The sequence below is a fragment of the Musa acuminata genome, chromosome BXJ1-7, assembly GCF_036884655.1.
Source record: "Musa acuminata AAA Group cultivar baxijiao chromosome BXJ1-7, Cavendish_Baxijiao_AAA, whole genome shotgun sequence".
NCBI classification, from domain to species: Eukaryota; Viridiplantae; Streptophyta; class Magnoliopsida; order Zingiberales; family Musaceae; genus Musa; species Musa acuminata.
This window is the reverse complement of record NC_088333.1, coordinates 34,050,340-34,074,084: the sequence shown is the minus strand read 5'-3', so window position 1 is coordinate 34,074,084 and position 23,745 is coordinate 34,050,340. Positions and strand designations below refer to the sequence as shown.

The 23,745-nt window shown below is 42.9% G+C and overlaps 1 protein-coding gene across 3 annotated transcripts in view; it reads left to right on the top strand.

Moving 5' to 3' along the window:
• LOC135679077 (protein DETOXIFICATION 45, chloroplastic-like) overlaps window positions 1-23,745 on the top strand; it is a 37,719-nt gene that overhangs the window by 9,945 nt on the left and 4,029 nt on the right. For all 3 annotated transcript variants that reach the window (XM_065192481.1, XM_065192480.1, XM_065192482.1), the window contains 10 exons: window positions 1,853-1,996; window positions 2,080-2,258; window positions 2,490-2,625; window positions 3,968-4,064; window positions 5,000-5,100; window positions 13,765-13,928; window positions 15,638-15,709; window positions 15,909-16,025; window positions 16,099-16,194; window positions 16,279-16,400. In XM_065192481.1, coding sequence (XP_065048553.1) covers window positions 1,853-1,996; window positions 2,080-2,258; window positions 2,490-2,625; window positions 3,968-4,064; window positions 5,000-5,100; window positions 13,765-13,928; window positions 15,638-15,709; window positions 15,909-16,025; window positions 16,099-16,194; window positions 16,279-16,400 — 1,228 coding nt within the window. The remainder of the gene's footprint in view (window positions 1-1,852; window positions 1,997-2,079; window positions 2,259-2,489; window positions 2,626-3,967; window positions 4,065-4,999; window positions 5,101-13,764; window positions 13,929-15,637; window positions 15,710-15,908; window positions 16,026-16,098; window positions 16,195-16,278; window positions 16,401-23,745) is intronic.

Genomic DNA, 23,745 nt, shown 5'->3' with positions numbered 1-23,745 from the left:
GACAAGAGTAGCTGGACTAGTGAATACATATATGTATATGATACAATGGTACTTTCTCTTCCTTGAAGAAATTTTTGAACAAGTTGGTATTTGAGGTCTTGAATCTCGATAGACAGGGGCATGGAGATCCTGATATATGTTAAAATAAGATACTTGAGGTTTCAAATGTCAAAACTTGGTGTGGATCAACATGGGGTCCATGTCACCATCGGATCTATGTCAAAACCCCACAACATTACTGCAACCTTGGCATGCTACAGGTTCCTACAGGGTTTTCTTTTGATAGCTTGTGGGTGTCATGTGATGGATGAGCATGGTATGTGTTGGTTGGTTAGCACAGGTTCATACGCCAACTGCAAGGGCTTTATGCCATACCAGTCCAAATGTTGGCACAGCCTTAGTACGATGCTTATTAGTTATTACTATGATGATATCAAGCTAGTATGGTACAATACGACAAGCATGGGTCAAGAGCTCATTTCTTTATTATGCTAGCCAGTATAATATGGCATGTTTTCTGGTTCAAAGAAATTCTCATCTATTCAACTTGGTACAATATGACTGGTATTTGACATGGGCCAAAACTCAAATCTATGCTTGCTATACAAAATGCATGTATTGCTAGCTTGTTTAATTTTTTTTTTCATTTTTTAAATAATTAGATACTAATGAAGCACTAATTATTTTTTATTAAAGAAATTTAGCCTGTTTAGTCCACCAATCCTTTGCTGCTGTTGTCTTTAGCTAGTACAATCCAGAGGTTTCCACAGAGGATGGGTCTCGGTATCAAGGTAACAAGGTTTGAGACGCGGAAATAATATATCTATTTGAGGGGTATGGTTTCATATGTTGATCCTCCAGGACCCCACATCAGAGAGAGCCTTGTGACTGACCCATCCTTTAATCCAAGGGTTTCAAAAGGGAAGAAGGTTTCTGACACAATCAATGTGGGGCATTTGACTGTATAAAATTGAGTAATCATCAGATGGTTTGATGTTACAGTATAAATATTACATAATATAATAAGGAACAGAAGCAAATGATTTAAGATGAGAAGAAATATAGGATAGTAGAGAAATAAGGCTTAAAATCTAAGTTGCTAATTGTTCTAAAAAACTTCAATTATTTTTAGTTTACCTAAAACTTATAATGAAAGTATAAACATACTTTTTATGTTCATTTCATGGTTCTTTTTCTACTAACAGATAAACATTCAATATTATTAGCTGAATATCATATAATTTTAGATCTTTTACAAATTTAGACGAATTTGTGAATCTGGATTTCTTTTTCTGTTATCCACTGTATAGACATAAGCAACTTACAAGTTACAAGCTTATTATCATGATGATCACTGTTTATGATTTATGTTTAAAATTTAGAGAGTTGAAGCCTACTAAGTTATTCTCTTCTTGGTATACTTTTTTGAGCTCCAAGATCTTTACATAATGTCAATGATAAGTTAATGGAGCGAATATAACCTCCAAGGAGAGCAAAAGCATAATCTTGGTGAAATCTGCAACTTATAAATGCTTGGCGAGTATACAAACTTCTACTAGCTGTCTCTTGCTAATTTTAATAGCTCAGGATGTCTATGTGGGATGTTGATCAGGTAGACTACTAGATTATCGTGCTGATGGCAACTTGCAATACTTTGCTTACAAGAGAGTTTATTTTCTTACAATTGTTTTCTTGTCAACAGTATAAAGCTTCATGCTGATATGATGATATCCCAACTATTTCAGATCAAATTCTTAGTTTATAATGCATGATTAGCTATCCGACCATTCTCCAGTTGTTGGAATGTCACAGTAACTTTCTGATTCATTCTGGCTTGAGTTAAATATTGAAGGTCCTGTGGAGTTGGCTTCAGCTGGGGTGTCGGTTTCAATTTTCAACATCATCTCAAAACTCTTCAATGTTCCACTTTTGAGCATTACAACTTCATTTGTGGCAGAAGACATCTCAAAAACTGCTAGTGAGCAATATATATCAGGTATTATATGGCAGAATGGCACTTTTGCTGTTGAAATTTGAGGTGATTGCTTCCTAGCTGACTTCTATATGGTGGATTTACAGGTAATGACCTACAAGAAGGGATTTTTATGGTTAAAAAGGTTTCTGATGAGAAGGTGGGGAGATTGAAACTGCCATCTGTCTCGAGTGCCATACTTCTTGCTGCAGTAATTGGAACAATTGAAGCTTTTGCTTTATTCTTTGGGGCTGGATTATTTCTCAATGTGATGGGTGTGTCAGTTGTAAGTTTGTGGATCATTGATTGAAATGCCTCTCTTGTTTTTGTTTTCAGTTATCATTTGATCATAGCCGTCATTACACAAGTACATGATTTTTTGAGTCTTCAGGAATTGAGATAAAGTTAATTCCTTTGTTCGGGAAACTACTTATATTTGTTGTGGATATTGGTTTAATGTTTCACGTGCATTATTATCTAACAAATGAACATTTCATGAAGCTCATTCTCTGAACAGGTTTCACCTATGCATAAACCATCTCAGCTGTTTCTATGTTTAAGAGCCTTGGGGGCTCCTGCAGTTGTAATTTCTCTGGCAGTTCAAGGTGTCTTTCGTGGTTTCAAGGATACAAAGACACCTCTGCTTTGTGTAGGCAAGTCTACGACCTAATTATTTATATGTGCTTCCTGATTAGAACACCATTTACAATTTGTAGAACTTGTTAATATCACTTGCTGAACTACAATTGTATTGTGACTTAAAAAACTGTATTAGATTTCAGCATGTAGCTGTTTGCGCTTTCTGATATAAGGGGAATGACATTCAAGTGCCTCACACGTGATTCCATAAGTGGATGCTTCACATAGAGTTCTCTGACTGCTGCCACTACCATGATCATCTTCACAATGTATTTAACAAAGTGATATTATCTACTGTTACTTAAAACTCTTAAACAACAACATAAGGTTAAGGCAACTGGTTGATTTATTTATAATATTATTAGGTGCAGTGATCATGATGGTTTTGGCAGATCCCTTGCCATGTCTTTTAGGTACCACTTTTGAAATATTTCGTCATCAGTTATCAATATTAAGCATACCCAAGTGTTTAGTCCTTCCAGTCTTATATGAAATAAAGAAAAATGAAAACATCCTGGGCTTTTTTGACAGTTGACCTATTGTTAAAAGTTGAGGAAATATTGTTTTTACCATGCTGGCGAACTATCTTGTTTGAGGGAAGTGAGGTATCTTTTTTTTGGCCAGAATAGGAAAAGGAAAATGACTCAAAGATTATATAGCTATATATTAATCTGTAATCTAATTGTTTATGGAGTATAATCAAATTGTAATAATTTCCTTTTAGATTCAATGTGGTTGTTAATATGAATTTGGAAATTTAGAAATGTATGCACTAAAACATTAACAAAACTGCAGTCCTCATGTTTTAGATAATTTGATAATCTATGCATATTAAGAAGCTTATGAATGTTGCTTGTAGCATCAGAAAGTGCAAAAAATAAATTTTTTTCTAGAAATCGAGCTCTATTTTGCTTACTTGTGACATAGACTATTTACATTATGGAATTATTGCCAAAAAGTATCTGAATTTTCGCAATATTTGAAACTTCTTTATTCTAGGGAAAACTGAGGAGTGACACAAGAACACTATTTACGATATATTTGTGATCTTTGGTTTTATTGTTTGTTTCGAGTTTTTAATGCAGAAATCGAGACAAATGATACCATTTAGTCTAGTTATCTCATCCGATGTTGGATTGCCTTATTGCTGAATTAGAGTTAAAATGATTACCATTATAAGTGTTGCATGTAATCTGGCAGTCTGTAAGTAATTGAAGTTTGATGTTACCCTCTCTGCCACCACCACCAAAAGAAAAAAGGATGGTTTCAGTTAAATTGCAACTAAACTTTTAGATATATTCATATTTTTTTGGTAGGACAAAGTTTTTGCAAGTCATTCTTTTGTTACATGTGCAGGGCTGGGCAATATTTCAGCTGTTCTTTTACTCCCGATACTTGTATATTCTTTCCACCTTGGCATTGTTGGAGCTGCTATTGCCACTATTGCATCCCAGTAAGTTCTAGATTTGTTCACACTCACTATTTGGGCCCATCAATAAGCCAAATGATAATAGATATTTCGGTGCATTAGTGCTCTGACCTATGATTTTATTATAGGGGCTGTCAGCAAGCCTAGGATTTGTTCACTCTCACTAGGGGCTGTGGCAATAGTGTTCACTCTCACTATTGCCACTATTGCATCCCAGTAAGTTCTTGATTTGTTCACTCTCACTATTTGGACCCATCAATAAGCCAAATGATAATAGAAATTTCGGTGCATTAGTGCTCTGACCAATGATTTTATTATAGGGGCTGTCAGCAAGCCTTGGATTGACCCCTGATTTTATTATAGCAATAGGGTCGTATTGACTATTGATCAATACTTCCTTTTCCTTGTATAACTTGCAATATAGACCGATTGTGCATATAATGATATTTTTTCTGGTCACTTCAGTGTAATTCAGGAAACTTCAGCAGCATCTTTCTGGTTGGTCTTGGGTTCTTGATTCACAATATGCTTTCAACTTATAATTTTGTCATCTTATTGCATTACAAGAACTCTCTTGTATCTTAGTTTTCTTTGACAATTTATCAAAATGATTGAGGTCAAACTTGGAGCAACGAAAAGTTTCCTCTTTTGTTACCTGGGTGTCTAGGCTTGGAGTTATGGATACAATTTCTCCACTTGCCGTAAGGTTGTTGATCTTTGCCTTCCTAGATTCTGAATTGGCAAGAGCCTATTTGACTGGGCCGCCTCCTAGGGATGTAATTAACTTCAGCTTCTTTTATATATGCGTAGTATGTTTAAAATGCATGTGTTATACAGCTGTTTGAAGTAGAGTCGTTAGTTTTGATGCTATCATTTAAACTCCGCTATAGTATTTCAGTAGTTTTGCGTTTTTTTTTGTTATTTATCTTGTATTGGTCTTGACCTTCTAAGATTTTCAGGTATATTACTACATTTTTACTGATCTGGTCTCTCAGTAAAAGAGCTGTCTTGTTACCTCCTAAGATTGAAGATCTGCAGTTTGGAGGATATATTAAATCTGGTGAGTAGCTTTTCAGGAATCAATACATTGTTTACATGATATCCATTGTAGCATACTAGCATGTTTCCAGAATGTATGCCTCGGTTACAATGAATTTTGTTGTCTAAAAAGGTGTGGACATCCTTTTGATGTGATGCGAATATAAGCTGGAGCATCTGGCCTTGCAGATCGCAGAGGCAATACCTGGTTACTTATGAAACAACTAATAACCTATGGCTCATGTTCCCAAACACTTGGTTGTGTTGCATGGATATTGATGCATGTCGACTAATAATTTCTTATGAAATTTTGTACACATAAGTTCCTCTAGAGGAGGTTTTAAAGAAGAGGCCAAAACGGCAAAACCTACAATAAAATGGATGTAAATACAATAAAGTATGTAGAGAAAGTTCAAGTTACAAAAATAAATTAATAATAGCAGGTAGGGAGTTGATGCCAGTCAGTAGGTGGGACCATGGTTCATTGTACTGAGACGGTATGCCCCACCGTACCATGTAGCGATATACTCGGTACAGTTCGGTACATACAGTATCGATAATCGGTCGATACACTAGTATAAACCGGTAGGTTGAGCCATGGGTGGGATTGTGGGAGAAGGCTTTATTTGTTTTTTTTATGACTTTATCCTGAGATACAAGAGTAAGGAATTACTTTGTTGGAATAGATGTCTGTTGGGGCACCATCTGTGGGGTAAATTGAAGTCGTAGGCTGCCTCAATCTAGGCAAATGACTACTTGGATGCTCAAATAGTTTTTAAATTAATGTTTTCTGATATGATAGAGATCAATCTAAATTAAATACTAGGACTATTCATACTTAAAATCAAGGTTTGTAATTTCGTACCGTACCAGAGTTTCGAGTTCAACTCGGTATAGAACGGTACAAGTATACCGAGCAGTATGTTCTAGCGTACTGCTCGGTATATATATATATATAAGTAAAAAAACAAAAGCGACGTCACCTCGTGGTTTTGCTTGCGTGGGGAGAAGAAACCGAGGTTTCCTTCTCCCCATACAAAATAGGGTTACGAGGCAACGTCACCTCATGTTTTTGTCCTCGTGGGAGAAGAAACCGAGGTCAGTTTCTTCTCCTCGTGCAAAACAGGGTGACGAGGCGACGTCGCCTCATGTTTTTGCCTGCATAAGGAGAAGAAACTAAGGTCTCTCCCCGCGCAAAATAGGGCGACGAGGCGACATCCCCTCATGTTTTTACCTGCATGGGAGAAGAAACCGAGGTTTCCTTCTCCCCGCGTAAAATAGGGCGACTAGGTGACGATGCTTCGTGTTTATGCCCGTATTGTCACAGACTTAGCTGGAATTGCCTAAGTCGTAAGGAACCCTTGCGGCAAAGTCACGGCCTTAGCTGAAGTTGCTTAAATCGTGAAGCACCATTGCGCTAACTCCTCGGACTTAGTTGGGATTGCCTAAGTCATAAGGTGCCCTTGCGACATATGCATCCGCAAAGGGTCAGCCTAGTTACAACCTCGTATAGGTCTCGAAGGACCTGTAAAACAGAAAGTTGATTAGATTGAAAACGAGTGACGGACAAGTCCCGACGTCTCGCGAAGAGGAAAGCTTTACAAGCAATTTGGCGAGCACCTTGAGTGCAAGAGAGAAAAGAGAGGAAGGAGAAAACAAGGACTTTAGAAGGTAGAACGAACAGTTGTAAGTCCACAAACAACTGCTCACCGAGTGCCGGGCGTGAAGGCAAGTTCTTGTCAAGTTAATGTGCGAACTTGTGAAGATTATTCAACGTTCGACAATATACCGAAGCCCCATCCAGCCCTTTGCCACTTGGGGGGTTCCATTGTGCTGAGATGGTTGAGGTTTCGTGTGCAGCTACAGTTTGCAGAAAACAAGCCGTGGCACACGAAAACAGAGCCATTTTGGGGCAGTTCGGCCCGGCGCAGTGAGTGGTCGCACTACAACGCTACGAAGTATTGTTGCTTATATTTTTCAAGCAAAAACACATAAAACCAAGGCAAAACATACTGTCATGTCTCTGTACAAGCATGCAAAAGCGACGGACGGTTCGTTGAACGAAGTTATTGCGGGTGCGTGACAACTGTTTGTAACATTCTCCCCCACTTAAACCATCGACTTCCTCGTTGACGCTTGTTGGTAGTTGTTGACGACTGCTTCTTCATGCCGTAGGGCATCTTAGGGTTCCCAACTGGCTTCAGTTCGGGGAAGCTTTCGCCACTTCACCAAGTACTCGATCTGCTTAGCTCCATTGGGTAGCTTTATCTTGCGATCCGCTAAAATGGTTTCAACTCGCTTCTCGTAGGAGGCTCTGGTAGGGGATAGTCGAGTTGGAACACTTCGGGAATCATCTTGCGGATCTGAATGGTAGGCTTTCAAGTTGCTGGCGTGAAAAACATTGTAGATTTTGAGCCACGCTGGTGGTTGCAACTTATAGGAGACGTTGCCCACCCCACTGATAATTGGGAACGACCCTTCATACTTGCGCACCAATCCTTTATGTACTTTGTGCCTAAAGAATTGGAGTGATGTTGGTTGGAGCTTCACCAATACTAAATCGCCGACTTTGAACTCTTGTAGTCGCCTTCCCAAGTCTATCCATTTCATCATCTTTTTTGTTGCCTTCTCCGAGTAAGATCGCTCAATATCTGTATTTTGGTGCCATTCTTTTGTAAAGTGATATGCTGACGGATTACTCCCAGTATACCCGATAGCCAACGTGTGAGGAGTCAACGACTGTTGTCCTGTAATGATCTCGAAGGGGCTCTTGTTAGATGTAGAGCTCCGCTGCAAGTTATAGGAGAATTGGGCTATGTCTAACAACTTCACCCAATCTCGTTGGTTGGCACTCACGTAGTGCCGAAGATATTGCTCAATGAGCGTGTTTATCCTTTCGATTTGGCCATTCGTCTGTGGGTGGAGGTTTGTGGAGAAGTATAACTTAGATCCCAACAATTTGAGTAGCTCGGTCCAGAATCGTCCTAGGAACCGAGTGTCTCGATCATTGATGATATTGTGTGGGACTCCCCAATAATTCACCATATTCTTTATCATCAGCTTGGCCGCCTCTTCTGCTAAACAGTGTAGAGGTGCAGCAATGAAAGTTGCATACTTTGAAAATCGATCGACCAACACAAGTATCGATCTAAGTCCCCCTACCGCTGGCAAGTTTAATATGAAGTCCAAGGAAATGCTCTCCCACGACCTTTTTGGTACGGACAACAGCTCCAAAAGTTCTACTAGCTTCCGTTGCTCCACCTTATCTTGTTGACAAGTAAGGCACGTTCGAACATATTCCTTCACATTAGTCCCCATCTTCGGCCAGTAGAAGGCACTCTCCACGAGAGCCAATGTTCGATGAATGCTCGGATGTCCTGCCCAAAGGGAATCGTGACACTCTCTCAGGAGTTCACGCCTCAAATTATCCACTCGAGGAACATAAACCCTATTCCCTTTGGTGTAGACGAGTCTCTCATGAATCCAAAATCATCGTGCCTTGCCTTCTTTGATTAGTTGCATCAGGGTTACTGCCTGGGGATCACTGTATAGTCCATCCCTGAGTCTTGAAAGGAAGTTGGAGTGCAGCTGACTTGCTTGACCTTCGCCTTCCAGTTGCATGGCATTCACCCACTCCACTTTCCGGCTCAGCGCATCGACCACGACATTTGCTCTTTCGGGCTTGTACTCCATTGTCATTTCAAATTCGGCTAGGAAGTCCTGCCATCGTGCTTGCTTCGGGGAGAGTTTTTTTTTAGTTTGGAAGTAACTCAAAGTGATGTTGTCTGTTCTCAGCACAAATCGCAATCCGAGAAGATAGTGTCGCCAAACTCGTAGACAGTGAACCATCGCTATCATCTCCTTCTCGTGCACCAGATACTGCCGCTCGGTCTTGTTGAGCTTGCGGCTCTCGTAGGCCACCGGGTGACCCTCCTGCATGAGTACTGCAATAGCAAAATCCGAAGCATTTTTATGGGCTTTGAAGGGCTCCCCATAGTCTCGCAATTTAAGCACTGGTTCTTTCAACACAACAGCCTTTAGATCTTGGAATGTAGCTTCACATTTGTCAGACCATCTCCAAGGTTGCTCCTTCAGCAACTCTCCCAGTGGAGTTGTGCGCTTCGAATACCCAACTATGAAGCGTTGGTAGTAGTTGATGAAACCAAGGAAAGATCTCAGCTTCGGCACATTCTTTTGGAGTTTGCCATTCCGCAACAACTTGCACCTTTGATTAGTCCATCCGAATGGAACCATCACCGATTCGATGCCCCAAGAGTAAGATCTTCGTTTGAGCAAAGTAGCACTTCTTCCTTTTCACGAACAAAGTGTTCTCCCTGAGAACCTTGAAAATTGTATGAAGGTGCTCGACATGCTCCTCGAGCGTTCGGCTGTAGACGACGATATCGTCCAAGTAGATGACGACAAACTTATCCAGATACTCCTTGAATAGTTGGTTCATAAGAGTGCAGAATGTGGTCGGAGCATTGGTTAAGCCAAAAGACATCACCGAGAACTCAAACGCTTCGTACCTAGTCATGCAAGTAGTTTTCGTTTCGTTGCCTTCAGCAATGCGCACTTGCGAGTACCCCGACCGAAGGTCGAGTTTGAAGAAGTACTTTGCTTTGCCCAGTTGGTCGAACAAGTCTGTGATGAGCGGGATGAGATACTTGTTCTTCACCAACACCTTGTTGAGGGCTCGATAGTCGACACATAGTCGGAGGCTCCCATCTTGTTTCTTTTAGAAGAGAACTGGAGCTCCAAATGGTGCTTTAGAACTGTGGATGAGATCACCGCTTACTAGTTCATCTAACTGCTTTTTGAACTCTGCCAATTCTGGGAGGGGGGACATGCGGTAGGGTGGTCTCGCTGGAGGCTTCACTCTTGGCTCCAGCTTGATATGATGATCCTATGTGGTGGCAGAGTTTTTGGTAACTTGGATGGCATAACATCTGTGAACTCCTTTAGAACGTTCGCCACCACAATAGGTTCATGAATGACCTCCCCGTCGAGTGGTTCTATCTTCACAGTAGCCACGAATGTTAATTCGCCTTTTCGTACCCTTTTCTTTAGTTATAATGTCGATATTTGTTGGGGGTCTTTGGTTCCACTCCGAGAGATGGGAACCACATAGGGGTCATCGCCTCCCATCAGACATAAGGAGTTCAGGAACGACATTGGCATTAATTTCGCCGCGTGCATGAACTCCATTCCGAGAATCACTTGGAAGTCATCCAGTGGCTTTACTTCTCAATCGACAATAAAGTTGTGGGTAGCGCCCATGTCCTCCATTGCATGGGTTGTTTGGCCATTGAGCTTAATGTCTATATACATCAACTCATTGCTCCTTGCTTTATGTGACTTTGTTTTCGTTTTCTCTCCCACTTGACCCCACAAAGCATTCAACAAACGCATTGCTCCCATCCGGGGTCTTGCGACTCCTCATCCGGGGTCCTTGTGACTCTTTATCGTCACTGTTGGATTCTGAACTACTCGAACTAAAAGCGATGACCTTGCCCTTGTTTGATTTGGTGCCGTGGATTGAAGCTGTTAAGGCATTGAGTGCTTGTTTTTGTGGACACTCCCTCACTATGTGCAGTCCTCTGCACAAGAAGCATCTGCTAGGTTTTGGGGCCTTGCCTTTTGAGCTTGGCCCTTTGTAGGAACTCTTCTTTCTTTGATCGCCCCCGGGCTCCTTCCCTCGAGAATATTTTAGAGGGCGATTTCCTGAAGATTGTTTCCTTTTTCCTAAGTCCTATGAGGAAACAAAGTCGGTGAGCCTTTTTGCGGTCGCAATTGCCCCAATCACATCGGTGACATTCCTTCGATGCAGTTCTTATTGTGCCCATGGCTTCAAACCATCGAAGAAACTGAATAGCTTCTTATCCTTCTTGGACATGTCCTGGATGTCCAGCATTAGTGCAGAAAATTGCTTCACGTAGTCTCGAATGGAAGTACTTTGGCGGAGTTGTCTCAGCTTCCTCCTTGTGACGAACTTTGTGTTCTCGGGTAGGAACTCTGTCCTCAACTCCCGCTTCAAGTCCTCCCATGTGTCTACTTGACACTGACCTTGTTGGATCTCCTCCTAACGGGTTCGCCACCAAAGTTTTGCATCCCCATTTAAATACATGGTTGCTATTGAAACTTTGGTATCTTCAGAACGAGCCTTGTAGCTCGAAAGTGCTGTTCTATATCAAACAAGAAATTGTCGAGCTCGTTTGTGTCCGTAGCACCTCTATAGCAATGAGGCTCAGGTGCCCTCAAGTTTTGTGGCGGCACAACACGGGTGTTGCTCCCTCTCGCATTTAGTGCCCTTGTGAGCGTTGTTACTCTGGAAGTGAGTTTCGTCATGACTTCATGCAAATGTTGCACAGAGTCTTTGGTATCGTCCGTCAGTCGATCGACTAGGGCCTCAACATTGTCGATTCGGGATTCAACTTCTTCTTACGAGCTCTCTACCCCAAGAAGCCTTCGTTGGCCTTGGTAGAGTTCCTCCAAGCTCGCTTTAAGAACATATAGGAGGGTTTCCGATGCCGTGAGTCTCTCCTTATGGCTCTTTTTCGCTGTTGGCGCTCCAAATTGCGCCTCTTCCGTTCGCGGAGAGTAGACAACTTCTCGCTCATCATGTTCGTTGCCATGATCCTCAAGAGCGGCTCCACCAGCATGAGAGCGAGTTTGCACTTGCAGCCCACCTACGATTGCTTGGGGCAATGGTCTGGCTTGCCCCGCCTTGCTCGATTCGCCACGATGCTTTGCCATGGCGAGATTGCGAAGTTTTTTCGCCGCTTGCTCGAATTGCTTGCTCGTTCTGATACCACAATGTCACAGACTTAGCTAGAATTACCTAAATCGTGAGGCACCGTTGTGGCAAAGTCACGGACTTAGCTGAAGTTGCCTAAGTAGTGAAGCACTCTTGCGCCAACTCCTCGGATTTAGCTGGGATTGCCTAAGTCATGAGGCGCCCTTGCGACATATGCATTCGCAAAGGGTCAACCTACTTGCAACCTCGTACAAGTCCCGAAGGACCTGTAAAACAGAAAGTTGATTAGATTGAAAACAAACGATAGACAAGTCCTGACGTCTCGCGAAGAGGGAAGCTTTATAAGCAATTCAACGAGCACTCAAGGACTTTAGAAGGTAGAACGAATAGTTGCACGTCTACAAACAACTGCTTATCCGGTGCCGGGCACGAAGGCAAGTTCCCGTCAAGTTAACGTGCGAACTTGTGAAAATCGTTCAACGCCCGATAATATACCGAAGCTCCATCCAGCCCTATGCCACATGGGGGGTTCTAGGGTATTGAGATGGTTGACGTTTCGCATGCAATTGCGGTTAGTAGAAAACAAGTCGTGGCATGTGAAAACGGAGCCATTTTATGGCAGTTTGGCCTAGCGCGGTGAGCGGTCGCACTACAGCGCTGCGAACTGTCGTTGCTTACATTTTCCAAGCAAAAACACACAAAACCAAGACAAAACATGCTGTCATGTCTCTGTACAAGTATGCAAAAGCGACAAACGGTTCGTTGAACGAAGTTGTTGCGGGTGCGCGACGACCGTTCGTGATAGCATGGGGAGAAGAAACCGAGGTTTCCTTCTCCCGACGACGCTCGGTTTCTTCTCCCTATGACGTTGCCAAGGCTTCTTTTCCCTGTGTGGATGAGGAGAAATCGTCGACAACGCCGAGGCCTCATCACCTCAGACGAGGAGGAGGCAACATCTCATCTGCGGCGTCCGACGAGGGAGGGCGACGACAGATCGGGATTGTCGAGAGAGAGTGGTATCGGATCTTCAGGTTCTCCCCTTTCTTATCCTTCTTCTTTTAGCTAATACCACCTGTAGCGGGTGGTGACGGAGATCGTCATCAACCGATTTCGGATGCTAACGCGGCGGAAACAGCCCTAATTGACGGTAGCGAGTGGTCCGCGTACCGGTCCGCGTATCATTCGAAATTAAAATCCTTGCTTAAAACCAAAGAATTCTGAAAGCTGAAGATCCCGACTTTGGAGCTCCTTGCATATCTTCTTTTCTTCTCTCATACTTGTAATGGATTAAATTTGACCGCTGAGTCTGGATCTAAAGACTGTGTTGCAACAATTTATTTTTGGGCCAAATTTTGATGACCAGGGTGTAACTTGAGGACAAGGCCACTCATCAAAAAAAGACATTTCAAGTAAGGTTAGGTTGTGCTTCTGAATTTGTGTCAAAAGTTCATCCCTGTTAAGAAGAGATGTACAGTCAATATGGAGGAGAGCGTTTTCTCATTGATCAAATTACTGGTTATATATTTGAACTTATATCTAGCTTTAAGATCTTAGGTCCCTTTGACTACTTTAAATTGCTTAAAACCTTCTATGCAGTAATTTCATTAGGGAATTAAGGTTTAGGTGATCAAAGAACTGCATATGTTGAGTGTCTATCTAGGTTTAGGATCTTAGTTTGTTTTATTAATTTGGATAGCTTGAGAACTTTTTTCTGTAGCCATTTGTCTCTTTAATCTTTTGTACTTATTTTAGTGGCAGATGTTTCTCATCTTTCTTGCAGTTAAGATTGGAACAGAAGTAATATATGTTGGAGACTAGGATTGTAATTTAGATTGGAGATGAAAATATTCTTCACAGGACCATCTTAGGTAGTTGAATGTCTCAGAAACAATGTGAAATTCTTAAAAGATTATTTTAAATTTTACTCAGGGGGATTTCTCCTTGGAAGAACACTTTCTGTCCTGATCACTATGACCCTTGGCACATCAATGGCTGCTAGACAAGGGCCTTTAGCAATGGCGGCTCATCAAATATGTTTGCAAGTATGGTTGGCTGTATCTCTACTTTCAGATGCATTGGCTGTTTCTGCTCAGGTATGCTGCTCAGTGAATTCAATTGTCATTTCATTCTTTCAGTTAATATTTTAAACATGTCATCTCCTGACCAACCCTTGTTTTGTGCACATCAATACAGCAATATGACCCTTTTCCTTTAGCCTAAAAAAGAATTATCTAGTTTACATCTGAATGCATCAGATCAGAATTTTAACTGTATGCCTAGCTAGAAAATGATAGATTGGACTATTCATCAGATGAGAATTCAATTTGTGCTGGTGTGAGTGGATATTCAATGATTGTGCAATTATTATTTTGTTGCACCATGAGGCAGAGTAAGGATTTGTTTGGCAACCGAGTTACAGGGGATGATCGTAATGCTAGACTAATTTTGCAACTACTTAAAGAATGATGAGTACATAATTTAGATGATTGTCTGTATACGATGGGCAACTTCCTGCAATATAGTGGATCAATTTGCAAAATAGCAGGTGCTGGTTTTTGTGCTAGGGGTGTTTTGAAAGACAAGTTACATTTTCAATTGCTTCACAGGGTTGAATGAAGAACAACAACATGCTAATTAGAGTTAAGTCAAGTTCTGTCTTGATTGGTTCAAAGGATGGTGTTGTTTGTTGACTACCATGATGTTGACAATTATGGAAAAGGGAAGAAAGCCATTTACATTGTTGCATCCTAGCTAGTAGTAGTCTGGTAAATTAATGCTAACTAAGCAGTAGGGATTTGGGGACATAATCAGCATGTCATTAGAAAATCCAGTATAAGCCAGGATAAGATGCATCAAGGAGGCAGTCTATATGATGAATAACCTCCAACTTCCAAAATGGATACTTATAGACTGATACTAAAGCATCTCTGTTGTTAGGGTGTTAAATGTTAATCATAACCTACATACTACATAGTGGCAAACAACATATTATACTGATCACTAATATTACAGGAGATATACATGAGACTGGTTGCCACAGAAGAGATGCTTGAAATAGGAGTATGACCAACATACTTTTTTTATGTGCAAGTGTACAAATATCTTCATGCAAACCTCTTGAAAAACTAGATATCTAGTTAGATCACTTAGCCTGCTTGAGCTAGGGTGCTGACAAAGTGAAAACCAGAAATCTCATATTTCTATTCACATATAAGTGGACATTACCTTTTCTGAATAGATGGGTGGGGTGTACTTTTTTTTATAAAAAAAATAGGGTCTCTATGTGCTACAACAGGACTGGAAGTTGATAAGTGCATGTGGTGTGCTCTTCATTTTTCCAATTTCAAATGTAATAAATAAAACAGAAATCATAATTATGTTCCTTGATTGATCACTTGTGACGATATCAGATGCTCTTTACCTCACACCTGCTGGCTTTTTGTTAGCTTGTTTTTTTGTTGTAGCATATTTGGAATTTCCTTTTTTTAATTGCAAAATTGGGTGATAAAGCTTGCAGTTACCTTGTTTTGTGCATAGGCTACGAGTCAGCCCCTTCGATGCTCTCTCTTGCAGAGACAAACAAATGTATTTGGTGGTATGTGATTGTGTAGAAGAAAACAATAGATATACTCTTAGGATTGCTTAATGTGTTTTCTGTAATCTCTATGTTCCTTTAACATGGATGGTTTATCATTTTTACATTTGTTTTCTCTAAATTACAAATTTTAACTCTTATTTGTATCTGTATGCATTACTGAATATTACTTATTCTATTTTCTTTGGTTTTCTTGTTCATTGCTAGGCATTGATTGCCAGCTCTTCTGCAAATTGTGACTATGACAGAGTGAAACAAGTTACATACTATGTCTTAAAGGTAATTAATTATTTATTTCGTTGATCATGAGGTTCTTATTTTAACTTGAAATGTAATTAACACTACCATTGTATTTGCCAAAATTTGATCAATTTATGTCACTGTAGCAAGACAGTTTGCAACTATACTTTCTTTATGAACTATTGGATTTTTTCTTGTTTGTGGTAAAAGAATTTTAACTATATATTTTTCCAACCAGGCAGGGCTATTTACCGGCATAGCATTAACAATAGTCCTAGGTGCATCATTTGGTAATCTTGCGGAACTATTCACCAAAGATGCTGGAGTGCTACAGATTGTTAGGACTGGTGCATTGGTACGAATGTGATAGCAGAATGGAGTATGCTTATCTCTATGTGTCTGTGTTAATTTTTTTCAATTGATTTAAGTTTGTCAGTGTGACTCAACCTGTCAATGCTCTTGCATTTATCTTTGATGGCCTCCATTATGGTGTTTCCGATTTTGCATATTCCGCGTGGTCAATGGTATGATGCATTTTTCGAGATGTTGGCATCAAATGTGGTTTCAGCTTATGCTCATTTTTAAAATCGACGTTATTTTTTTTGCAGATGGTGGTTGGGGCTATGTCTTCTGCATTTTTGTTGTTTGCTCCATCTGTATTTGGACTTGCAGGAGTTTGGTCTGGCTTGACCCTTTTCATGGGCTTGCGGATGATGGCAGGATTTTTTAGGTAAAAAATTTTGTCAGTGTTGATTTGGCTGTCATTTTTCATCTTCACATGATTTTAGTTTCAAGGTCTGCTATAGATCTGTTGCTTAATATGTGACTGAAAATATGATATGACAGCTGCTCATTTATGAGGAAGTTTTAATGTAAAACTGCTATTAAATTGTTTGGTCAGGTTGCTTAATCTTGCTGATAGGAAAACAGTTATGCTGTAGGGCTTTAACTTATGAGCTCCAGCCTTCACTCCAAATGTAACATCCTGATTAGTCTTACATTAGAAATGGGCTAAGATTAAGATTGACCTAAGGGTCTAATGAGTGTACTTAATTTTAGCTTAGGCATTTTGGCTAGTGATTTGGGCTCAACGAAATTAATAGGTCGGATTGGAGCTATCATTGAGCTGTGCTTCACATGCATCATGCTAGGGTTTGATCTTGACTATACTACGCTTAATTAGTCCCACATCATAAGTGGGCTAAAATTAAGATTCTCTTATAAGAGTTTGATGGGTGCACTACTTTTAACTTTAGTTTAGGTATTTTGGTCAGTGGTTTGGCTCAACGAAATTAATAGGTCAATTATTCCATCAGGCTAATCGTCATAACAAATTTTGTATGGATGCTAAAATCTTCTTTTATTTGTATGTTCGTTGCAGGCCTCTCTCTCTCTCTTTCTTTCTCACACACACACACACACACACACCCACACACCCACCTGACTGTAATTTTGTACTCATGCAAATGCCACACATGCCAACAATATTGTGCCTACTTTGTGTTAGCTAGATGGATCTTTCCACACCCTCCATGGGAATGTGGTCTGAAAATGCAAGTTCTGTGGTGCATCATCCTGTAGTTCTAATTCAGTGGTTTGATATTGCTTTTCTTGCCTCACACATTCTCTGTAGTTTTACAATTTGAAACATATAGTTGTTGGATAGAACTTGACATTCTTCTGATAGAGGTAGCAGTTATTTTATCTCTGGGAATCACCACACATTTCACTTTTTGCTACCATACGACATTCTTGTACTCAGAGAGCTAGAATTATACAAAAACTTATGATGATATTTGTGAAGAAACCTTACTATCCAATTAATGAGTCTGACATTGCTTGACAATATCTTTTCTCGTTTGGTTGGTTTTATGTTAAATAGAAAACTATTCGTTATGCTCTAAAGAAAGTTTACTCCTTTTAATTGTATATGACAGTGGCGACTTTGGCCCGGCATAGAATGCATTTCCTTTTTGCCGATTGAACTTTTTTTTATTTTGTAATAATCTCTCATGCTGGTAAAAAGTATGTAGATTGCATGCAGTACCTTCTACAAGGTGTACACCTATGGAAAGTTTTGATTTCACGAAATGTCATGTTGCATTCTAATTTTTTGCTGTTGCCAATCATACTAAATGTTTCATATGTCAAAGTGTAAAGCTAGGATTGATCTACCTTCTTTTTACTGATTTTTCTTTAGTGACAACATTTGCTCATCATAGTCATTGCTTCTAGAGCATTCAAGGGAGTGCATTGTTGTTGTGGTGAGATTTGTCTTTGCGTCCTGAGTGACCAAAAATATTGAGTCATCAAAACAACCCCTTTGCTTGTAGGGTAGTTTGGACCCCACATTTGTCGGAGTCTTCTGCCTTGGCTGCCCCTTTAGACATTGTTTGTGGCAATAATTTATGTTTTCATGTCATACCACTGCTCAAATGCTTTCAGTGTGAGACTGGTAACACTAAATTTGATTATATTTACGAAATATGTGTCAGTAAATAGATTCTATGCTCACTTTATGTTTTAATGTCTCACGACTACTGGATGAAACTAATCCATTTGGTCAAGCATCCAAAGCTTTGCAGTTATTGTTCAAGATTTAAGATGAACAGTTGTCCTGAACAAGATTCGCAATACCGTACCGGTATTTCGACCTGAGCTCGGCACCGGTACGGTACGGTGTACCGAGCTGTCACGACCTTAGCTGGAATAGCCTAAGGCGTGAGGCACCCTTGCGGCCAAAGACTCGAACTTAGCTTGCGTTGCCTAAGTCGCGAGTCACCCGTGTGGCAAAGACGCGAACTTAGCTTGCGTTGCCTATGTCGCGCTTCGCCCTTGCGATCTTGCTCCGCAAGGATCAGCCACTTTGTAACCTCTCGCAGGTCCCGAAGGACCTGTAAAAGAGAAAGAAAGTTAGATCGAAAGAACGAGCAACGGACAAGTCCCGAAGTCTCGCGAAAAGGGAAGTTTTACAAGCAAATCGTCGAACACCTTGTGTGCACAAGAGAAAAGAGGGAGAGGGAGAAAAACAAGGCTTTCAAGGATGAACGAACAGCTGCAAGCCCACAAACAGGCGCTCACCTGGTCCCGGGCGCAAAACCAAGTTCCCGTAAAGGTCACGTGCGAACTTGCGAAAGAGTGTTCAACGCCCGGTATATAACCGAAGCCCCATCCAGCCATGTGCCACCCGGGGGGTTCCTGGGTGCTGAGATGGCTGACATTTTGGTGAGCGGAGGCAGCACTCTGCTCACCTCCCGCGGCACACGAAAACGGAGCCGTTTTGGGTTGTTTTGGGGCTGTTTTGCTCGGTTCGGTGAGCGATCGCTTTGCAACGCTGTAGCTTGTTCGAACTTACATATTTACAAGCAAAATGACCCAAAACCATGAGAAAACATGCTGTCAAGCAGCTGTACATGCGGGTGTGAGAGACGAACGGTTCGTTGAACGGAGTTGTTGCGGGTGCGCGACGACCGTTCGTGACATTCTCCCCCACTTAAACTGTCGACGCCCTCGTCGACGCTTGTTGGTAGTTGTTGATGACTTCTTCTTCATGTCGCAGGGCGTCTTCAGGCTCCCAACTGGCTTCAGTTCAGGGAAGCTTTCGCCACTTCACCAAGTACTCTGTCTATTCCGCTCCGCTGGGTAGCTTTATCTTACGATCCGTCAGAATGGTTTCCACTCGCTTCTCGTAGGAGGCTGTGATGGGAGGAAGCCGAGTTGGAACACTTCGAGAAGCATCTTGCGGATCCGAATGGTAGGCCTTCAGGTTGCTAGCGTGAAGAACGTTGTGAATTTTGAACCACGCCGGCAGCTGCAACTTGTAAGAAACATTGCCTACTCTGTTGATAATTGGGAAGGGCCTTTCATACTTACGCACCAATCCTTTGTGAACTCTGTTCCTGAAGAATTGGAGTGACGCTGGTTGGAGCTTTACCAACACCAAATCGCCAACTTTGAACTCTTGTGGTCGCCTTCCCAAGTCTGCCCACTTCTTCATCCGTTTTGCCGCCTTCTCCAAGTAAGCTCGCGCAATATCGGCATTTCGATGCCACTCCTTTGCGAAATGATAGGCTGATGAACTACTCCCAGTATACCCAATTGCCATAGTGTGCGGAGTCGACGGTTGTTGTCCTGTGATAATTTCGAAGGGGCTCTTGTTGGATGCAGAGCTCTGTTGCAAGTTGTAGGAGAATTAGGCGATGTCCAACAGCTTCACCCAATCTCGTTGATTGGCACTCACGTAGTGCCGGAGATACTGCTCCAAGAGCGAATTTATTCTTTCAGTCTGGCCATCCGTCTGGGGGTGGAGGCTTGTAGAGAAGTATAACTTTGACCCCAACAATTTGAATAGCTCGGTCCAGAATCGTCCCAGGAACCGAGCATCACAATCACTATTGATATTGTGTGGGATTCCCCAATACTTCACTACACCCTTCATCATCAGTCTGGCCGCCTCTTCAGCTGAACAATGTAGGGGAGCAGCAATGAAAGTTGTATACTTTGAAAACCGATCGACCACCACGAGTATCGATCCAAGTCCCCCTACAGGTGGCAAGCTTGATATGAAGTCTAAGGAAATGCTCTCCCATGGCCTTTATGGTATGGGCAACGGCTCCAAAAGTCCCACCGGCTTCTGCTGCTCCGCCTTGTCTTGTTGGCAAGTAAGGCATGTTCGAACATACTCCTCCACATCAATCCCCATCTTTGGCCAGTAGAAGGCCCTCTCCACGAGAGCCAACGTTCTGTGAATGCCGGGGTGTCCAGCCCAAAGGGAATCGTGACACTCTTTTAAGAGTTCACGCCTTAAATTGTCCACTCGGGGAACATAAACCCTATTCCCTTTTGTGTAAACAAGTCCCTCCTGGACCCAAAATCGTCGTGCCTTGCCTTCTTTGATGAGCTACATCAGGATAACTGCTTGGGGATCACTATACAATCCATTTCTGATTCGGGAAAGGAAGTTGGAGTGTAATTGACTTGCTTGGCCTCTGCCCTCCAGTTGTGCAGCATTCACGCATTCCACTTTCCGACTCAGCGCATCGGCCACGACATTCGCCTTCCCGGGCTTGTATTCCATTGCCATATCAAATTCAGCCAGGAAGTCCTGCCACCGTGCTTGCTTTGGGGAGAGCTTCTTCTGAGTTTGGAAATAACTCAGGGCGATGTTGTCTGTCCTCAGCACAAATCGCGACCCGAGAAGGTAGTGTCGCCAAACTCGTAGACAGTGAATCACTGCTGTCATCTCCTTCTCATGCACTGGATACCGCCTCTCGGTCTCGTTGAGTTTGCGGCTCTCGTAGGCCACCGGATGACCTTCCTGCATGAGTACTTCTCCAATAGCGAAGTCCGAAGCATCTGTGTGGACTTCAAAGGGCTCTCCATAGTTTGGCAATTTGAGCACTGGTTCTTCTAGGACAGCAGCTTTCAGGTCTTGGAATGCTATCTCACATTTGTCCGATCACTTCCAAGGCTGCTCCTTCTTCAGCAACTCCGTCAGTGGGGTTGCCCGCTTCGAATACCCGGTAATGAAGCGTCGATAGTAGTTGACGAAACCAAGGAAGGATCTCAACTCTGGCACCTTCTTTGGAGTTCGCCATTCCGCAACTGCTTGCACCTTCGACTTGTCCATCCGAATGGAGCCATCACCGATTCGATGCCCCAAGAATAGGATCTCAGTTTGAGCAAAGTAGCATTTCTCCCTTTTTACGAACAACGTGTTCTCCCTGAGAACCTTGAAAATCGTCCGAAGGTGCTTGACATGCTCCTCGAGCGTTTGGTTGTAGACGACGATATCGTCCAAGTAGACGACCACGAACTTATCCAAATACTCCTTGAATAGCTGGTTCATGAGAGTACAGAATGTGGCCGGAGCGTTGGTTAAGCCAAAAGGCATCACCAAGAACTCAAACGCTCCATATCTGGTCACACAAGTAGTCTTTGCTTCGTCGCCTTCAGCAATGCGCACCTGCCAATATCCCGACCGAAGGTCGAGTTTTGAGAAATACTTCGCTTTGCCCAATTGATCGAACAAGTCCGCAATGAGCGAGATGGGATACTTGTTCTTCACTGTTACTTTGTTGAGGGCTCGATAGTCGACGCATAATCGGAGGCTCCCATCTTGTTCCTTCTGGAAGAGAACTGGAGCTCCGAAAGGTGCTTTTGAGCTGCGGATGAGACCACCGCTTAGCAGTTCACCTAACTGCTTTCTGAGTTCTGCCAACTCTGGTGGGGGCATGCGGTAGGGTGGTCTCGCTGGAGGCTTCACTCCTGGCTCCAGCTCAATACTGTGATCCACGCCTCTGCGTGGTGGAAGAGTCTTCGGTAACTCGGGTGGCATAACGTCTTTGAACTCCTTCAGGACGTTCGCCACCACAGCAGGTTCTTGAATGGCCTCTTCGTTGAGTGGCTCTAGCTTCATAGCAGCCACGAATGTCAGTTCGCCCTTTCGCACCCCTTTCTTCAATTGTAATGCCGAAATATGTTGGGGCTCCTTGGTTCCTCTCCGAGAGACGAGAACCACGCAGGGGTCATCGCCTCCCATCATACATAGGGAGTTCAAGAACGACATCGGCACCAACTTCGCCGCGTGCATAAATTCCATTCCAAGAATCACTTGGAAGTCGTCCAGTGGCACAGCCATCATGTTGGTGTTTCCGCTCCAAGTCCCGATTTTGATAGGAACACCCTTCGCCAACTCGGAGATTCGCCTGGCCTCCGAGTTCACCGCTTTCATTCGGCTTGGGCTCTTCTCCAAGGTCAACCCAAGTCGCTGTGCTTCGCGATCGGCTATGAAGTTGTGGGTAGCGCCCGTATCCACCATTGCACGGGTCGTTTGGCCATTTAGCTTGATGTCCACGTACATCAGTTCGCTACTTCCTGCTTTTTGTGCCTTCGTCTTCATGTTCTCCCCCACTTGACCCCGCATAGCGTTTAGCAAACGCATTGCTCCCATTCGGGGTCCTTGCGACTCCTCATCGTCGCTGCTGGATTCAGAACTGCTTGAGCTAAGGGCGACAACTTTGCCCTTGTCCGATCGGGGAGGGTGGATGGAAGCCGTCAATGCATTGAGTGCCTGTTTTTGTGGGCACTCCCTTACCATGTGCGGTCCTCCGCACAAGAAGCATCCTTCAGGTTTTGAGGCCTTGCCTTTCGGGTTCGGCCCTTTGTGGGAGCTCTTCTTCTTCTGTTCGCCCCCGAGCTCCTTCCCTCGAGAATGTTTTGGAGGGCGATTGCCTGAAGATTGTTTCCTTCTCGCTGGGTCTTCAGAGGAAACAAAGTCGGTGAGCCTTTCTGCAGCTGCAATTGCCCCGACTACATCGGTAACATTCCTTCGATTCAGCTCCTGTTGAGCCCATGGTTTCAAACCATCAAGGAAGCTGAACAACTTGTCCTTCTCGGACATGTCCTGTATGTCCAGCATTAGTGCAGAAAACTGCTTCACATAGTCTCGGATGGTGGTACTTTGGCGGAGTTGTCTCAACTTCCTTCTTGCGACGAACTCTGTGTTCTCCGGTAGGAACTGAGTTCTCAACTCCCGCTTCAAGTCTTCCTATGTGTCGACTCGACACCGACCTTGTTGGATCTCTTCCCAACGAGTGCGCCACCAAAGTTTCGCATCTCCGTTCAGATACATTGTTGCTATGGAAACTTTGGTATCTTCAGAATCGGGCCTCGTAGCTCGGAAGTATTGCTTCATGTCGAACAGAAAGTTCTCGAGCTCCTTGGCATCTCTGGCCCGTCCATATCCATGGGGCTCAGGTGCCCTCAAATTTTGTGGCGGTGCAGCGCGGGTGTTGCCCCCTCCTGCATTTAGCGTTCTTGTGAGCATGGCCACCTTTGTAGTGAGTTCCGCCACAACATCCTGTAAGTGCTGCACGGAGTCCTTGGTGTCATCGGACAGTCGGTCGACTAGGGCCTCGACCTTGTCGATCCTGGACTCTGCTTCCTCTTGCGAGCTCTCTACCCCAACAAGTCTTTGTTGGCCATGGTAGAGTTCCTCCATGCTCGCTTCCAGAACATCCAAGCGGGTTTCCGCCGTCGTGAGTCTCTCCTTATGACTCTTTTTCCCAGTTAGC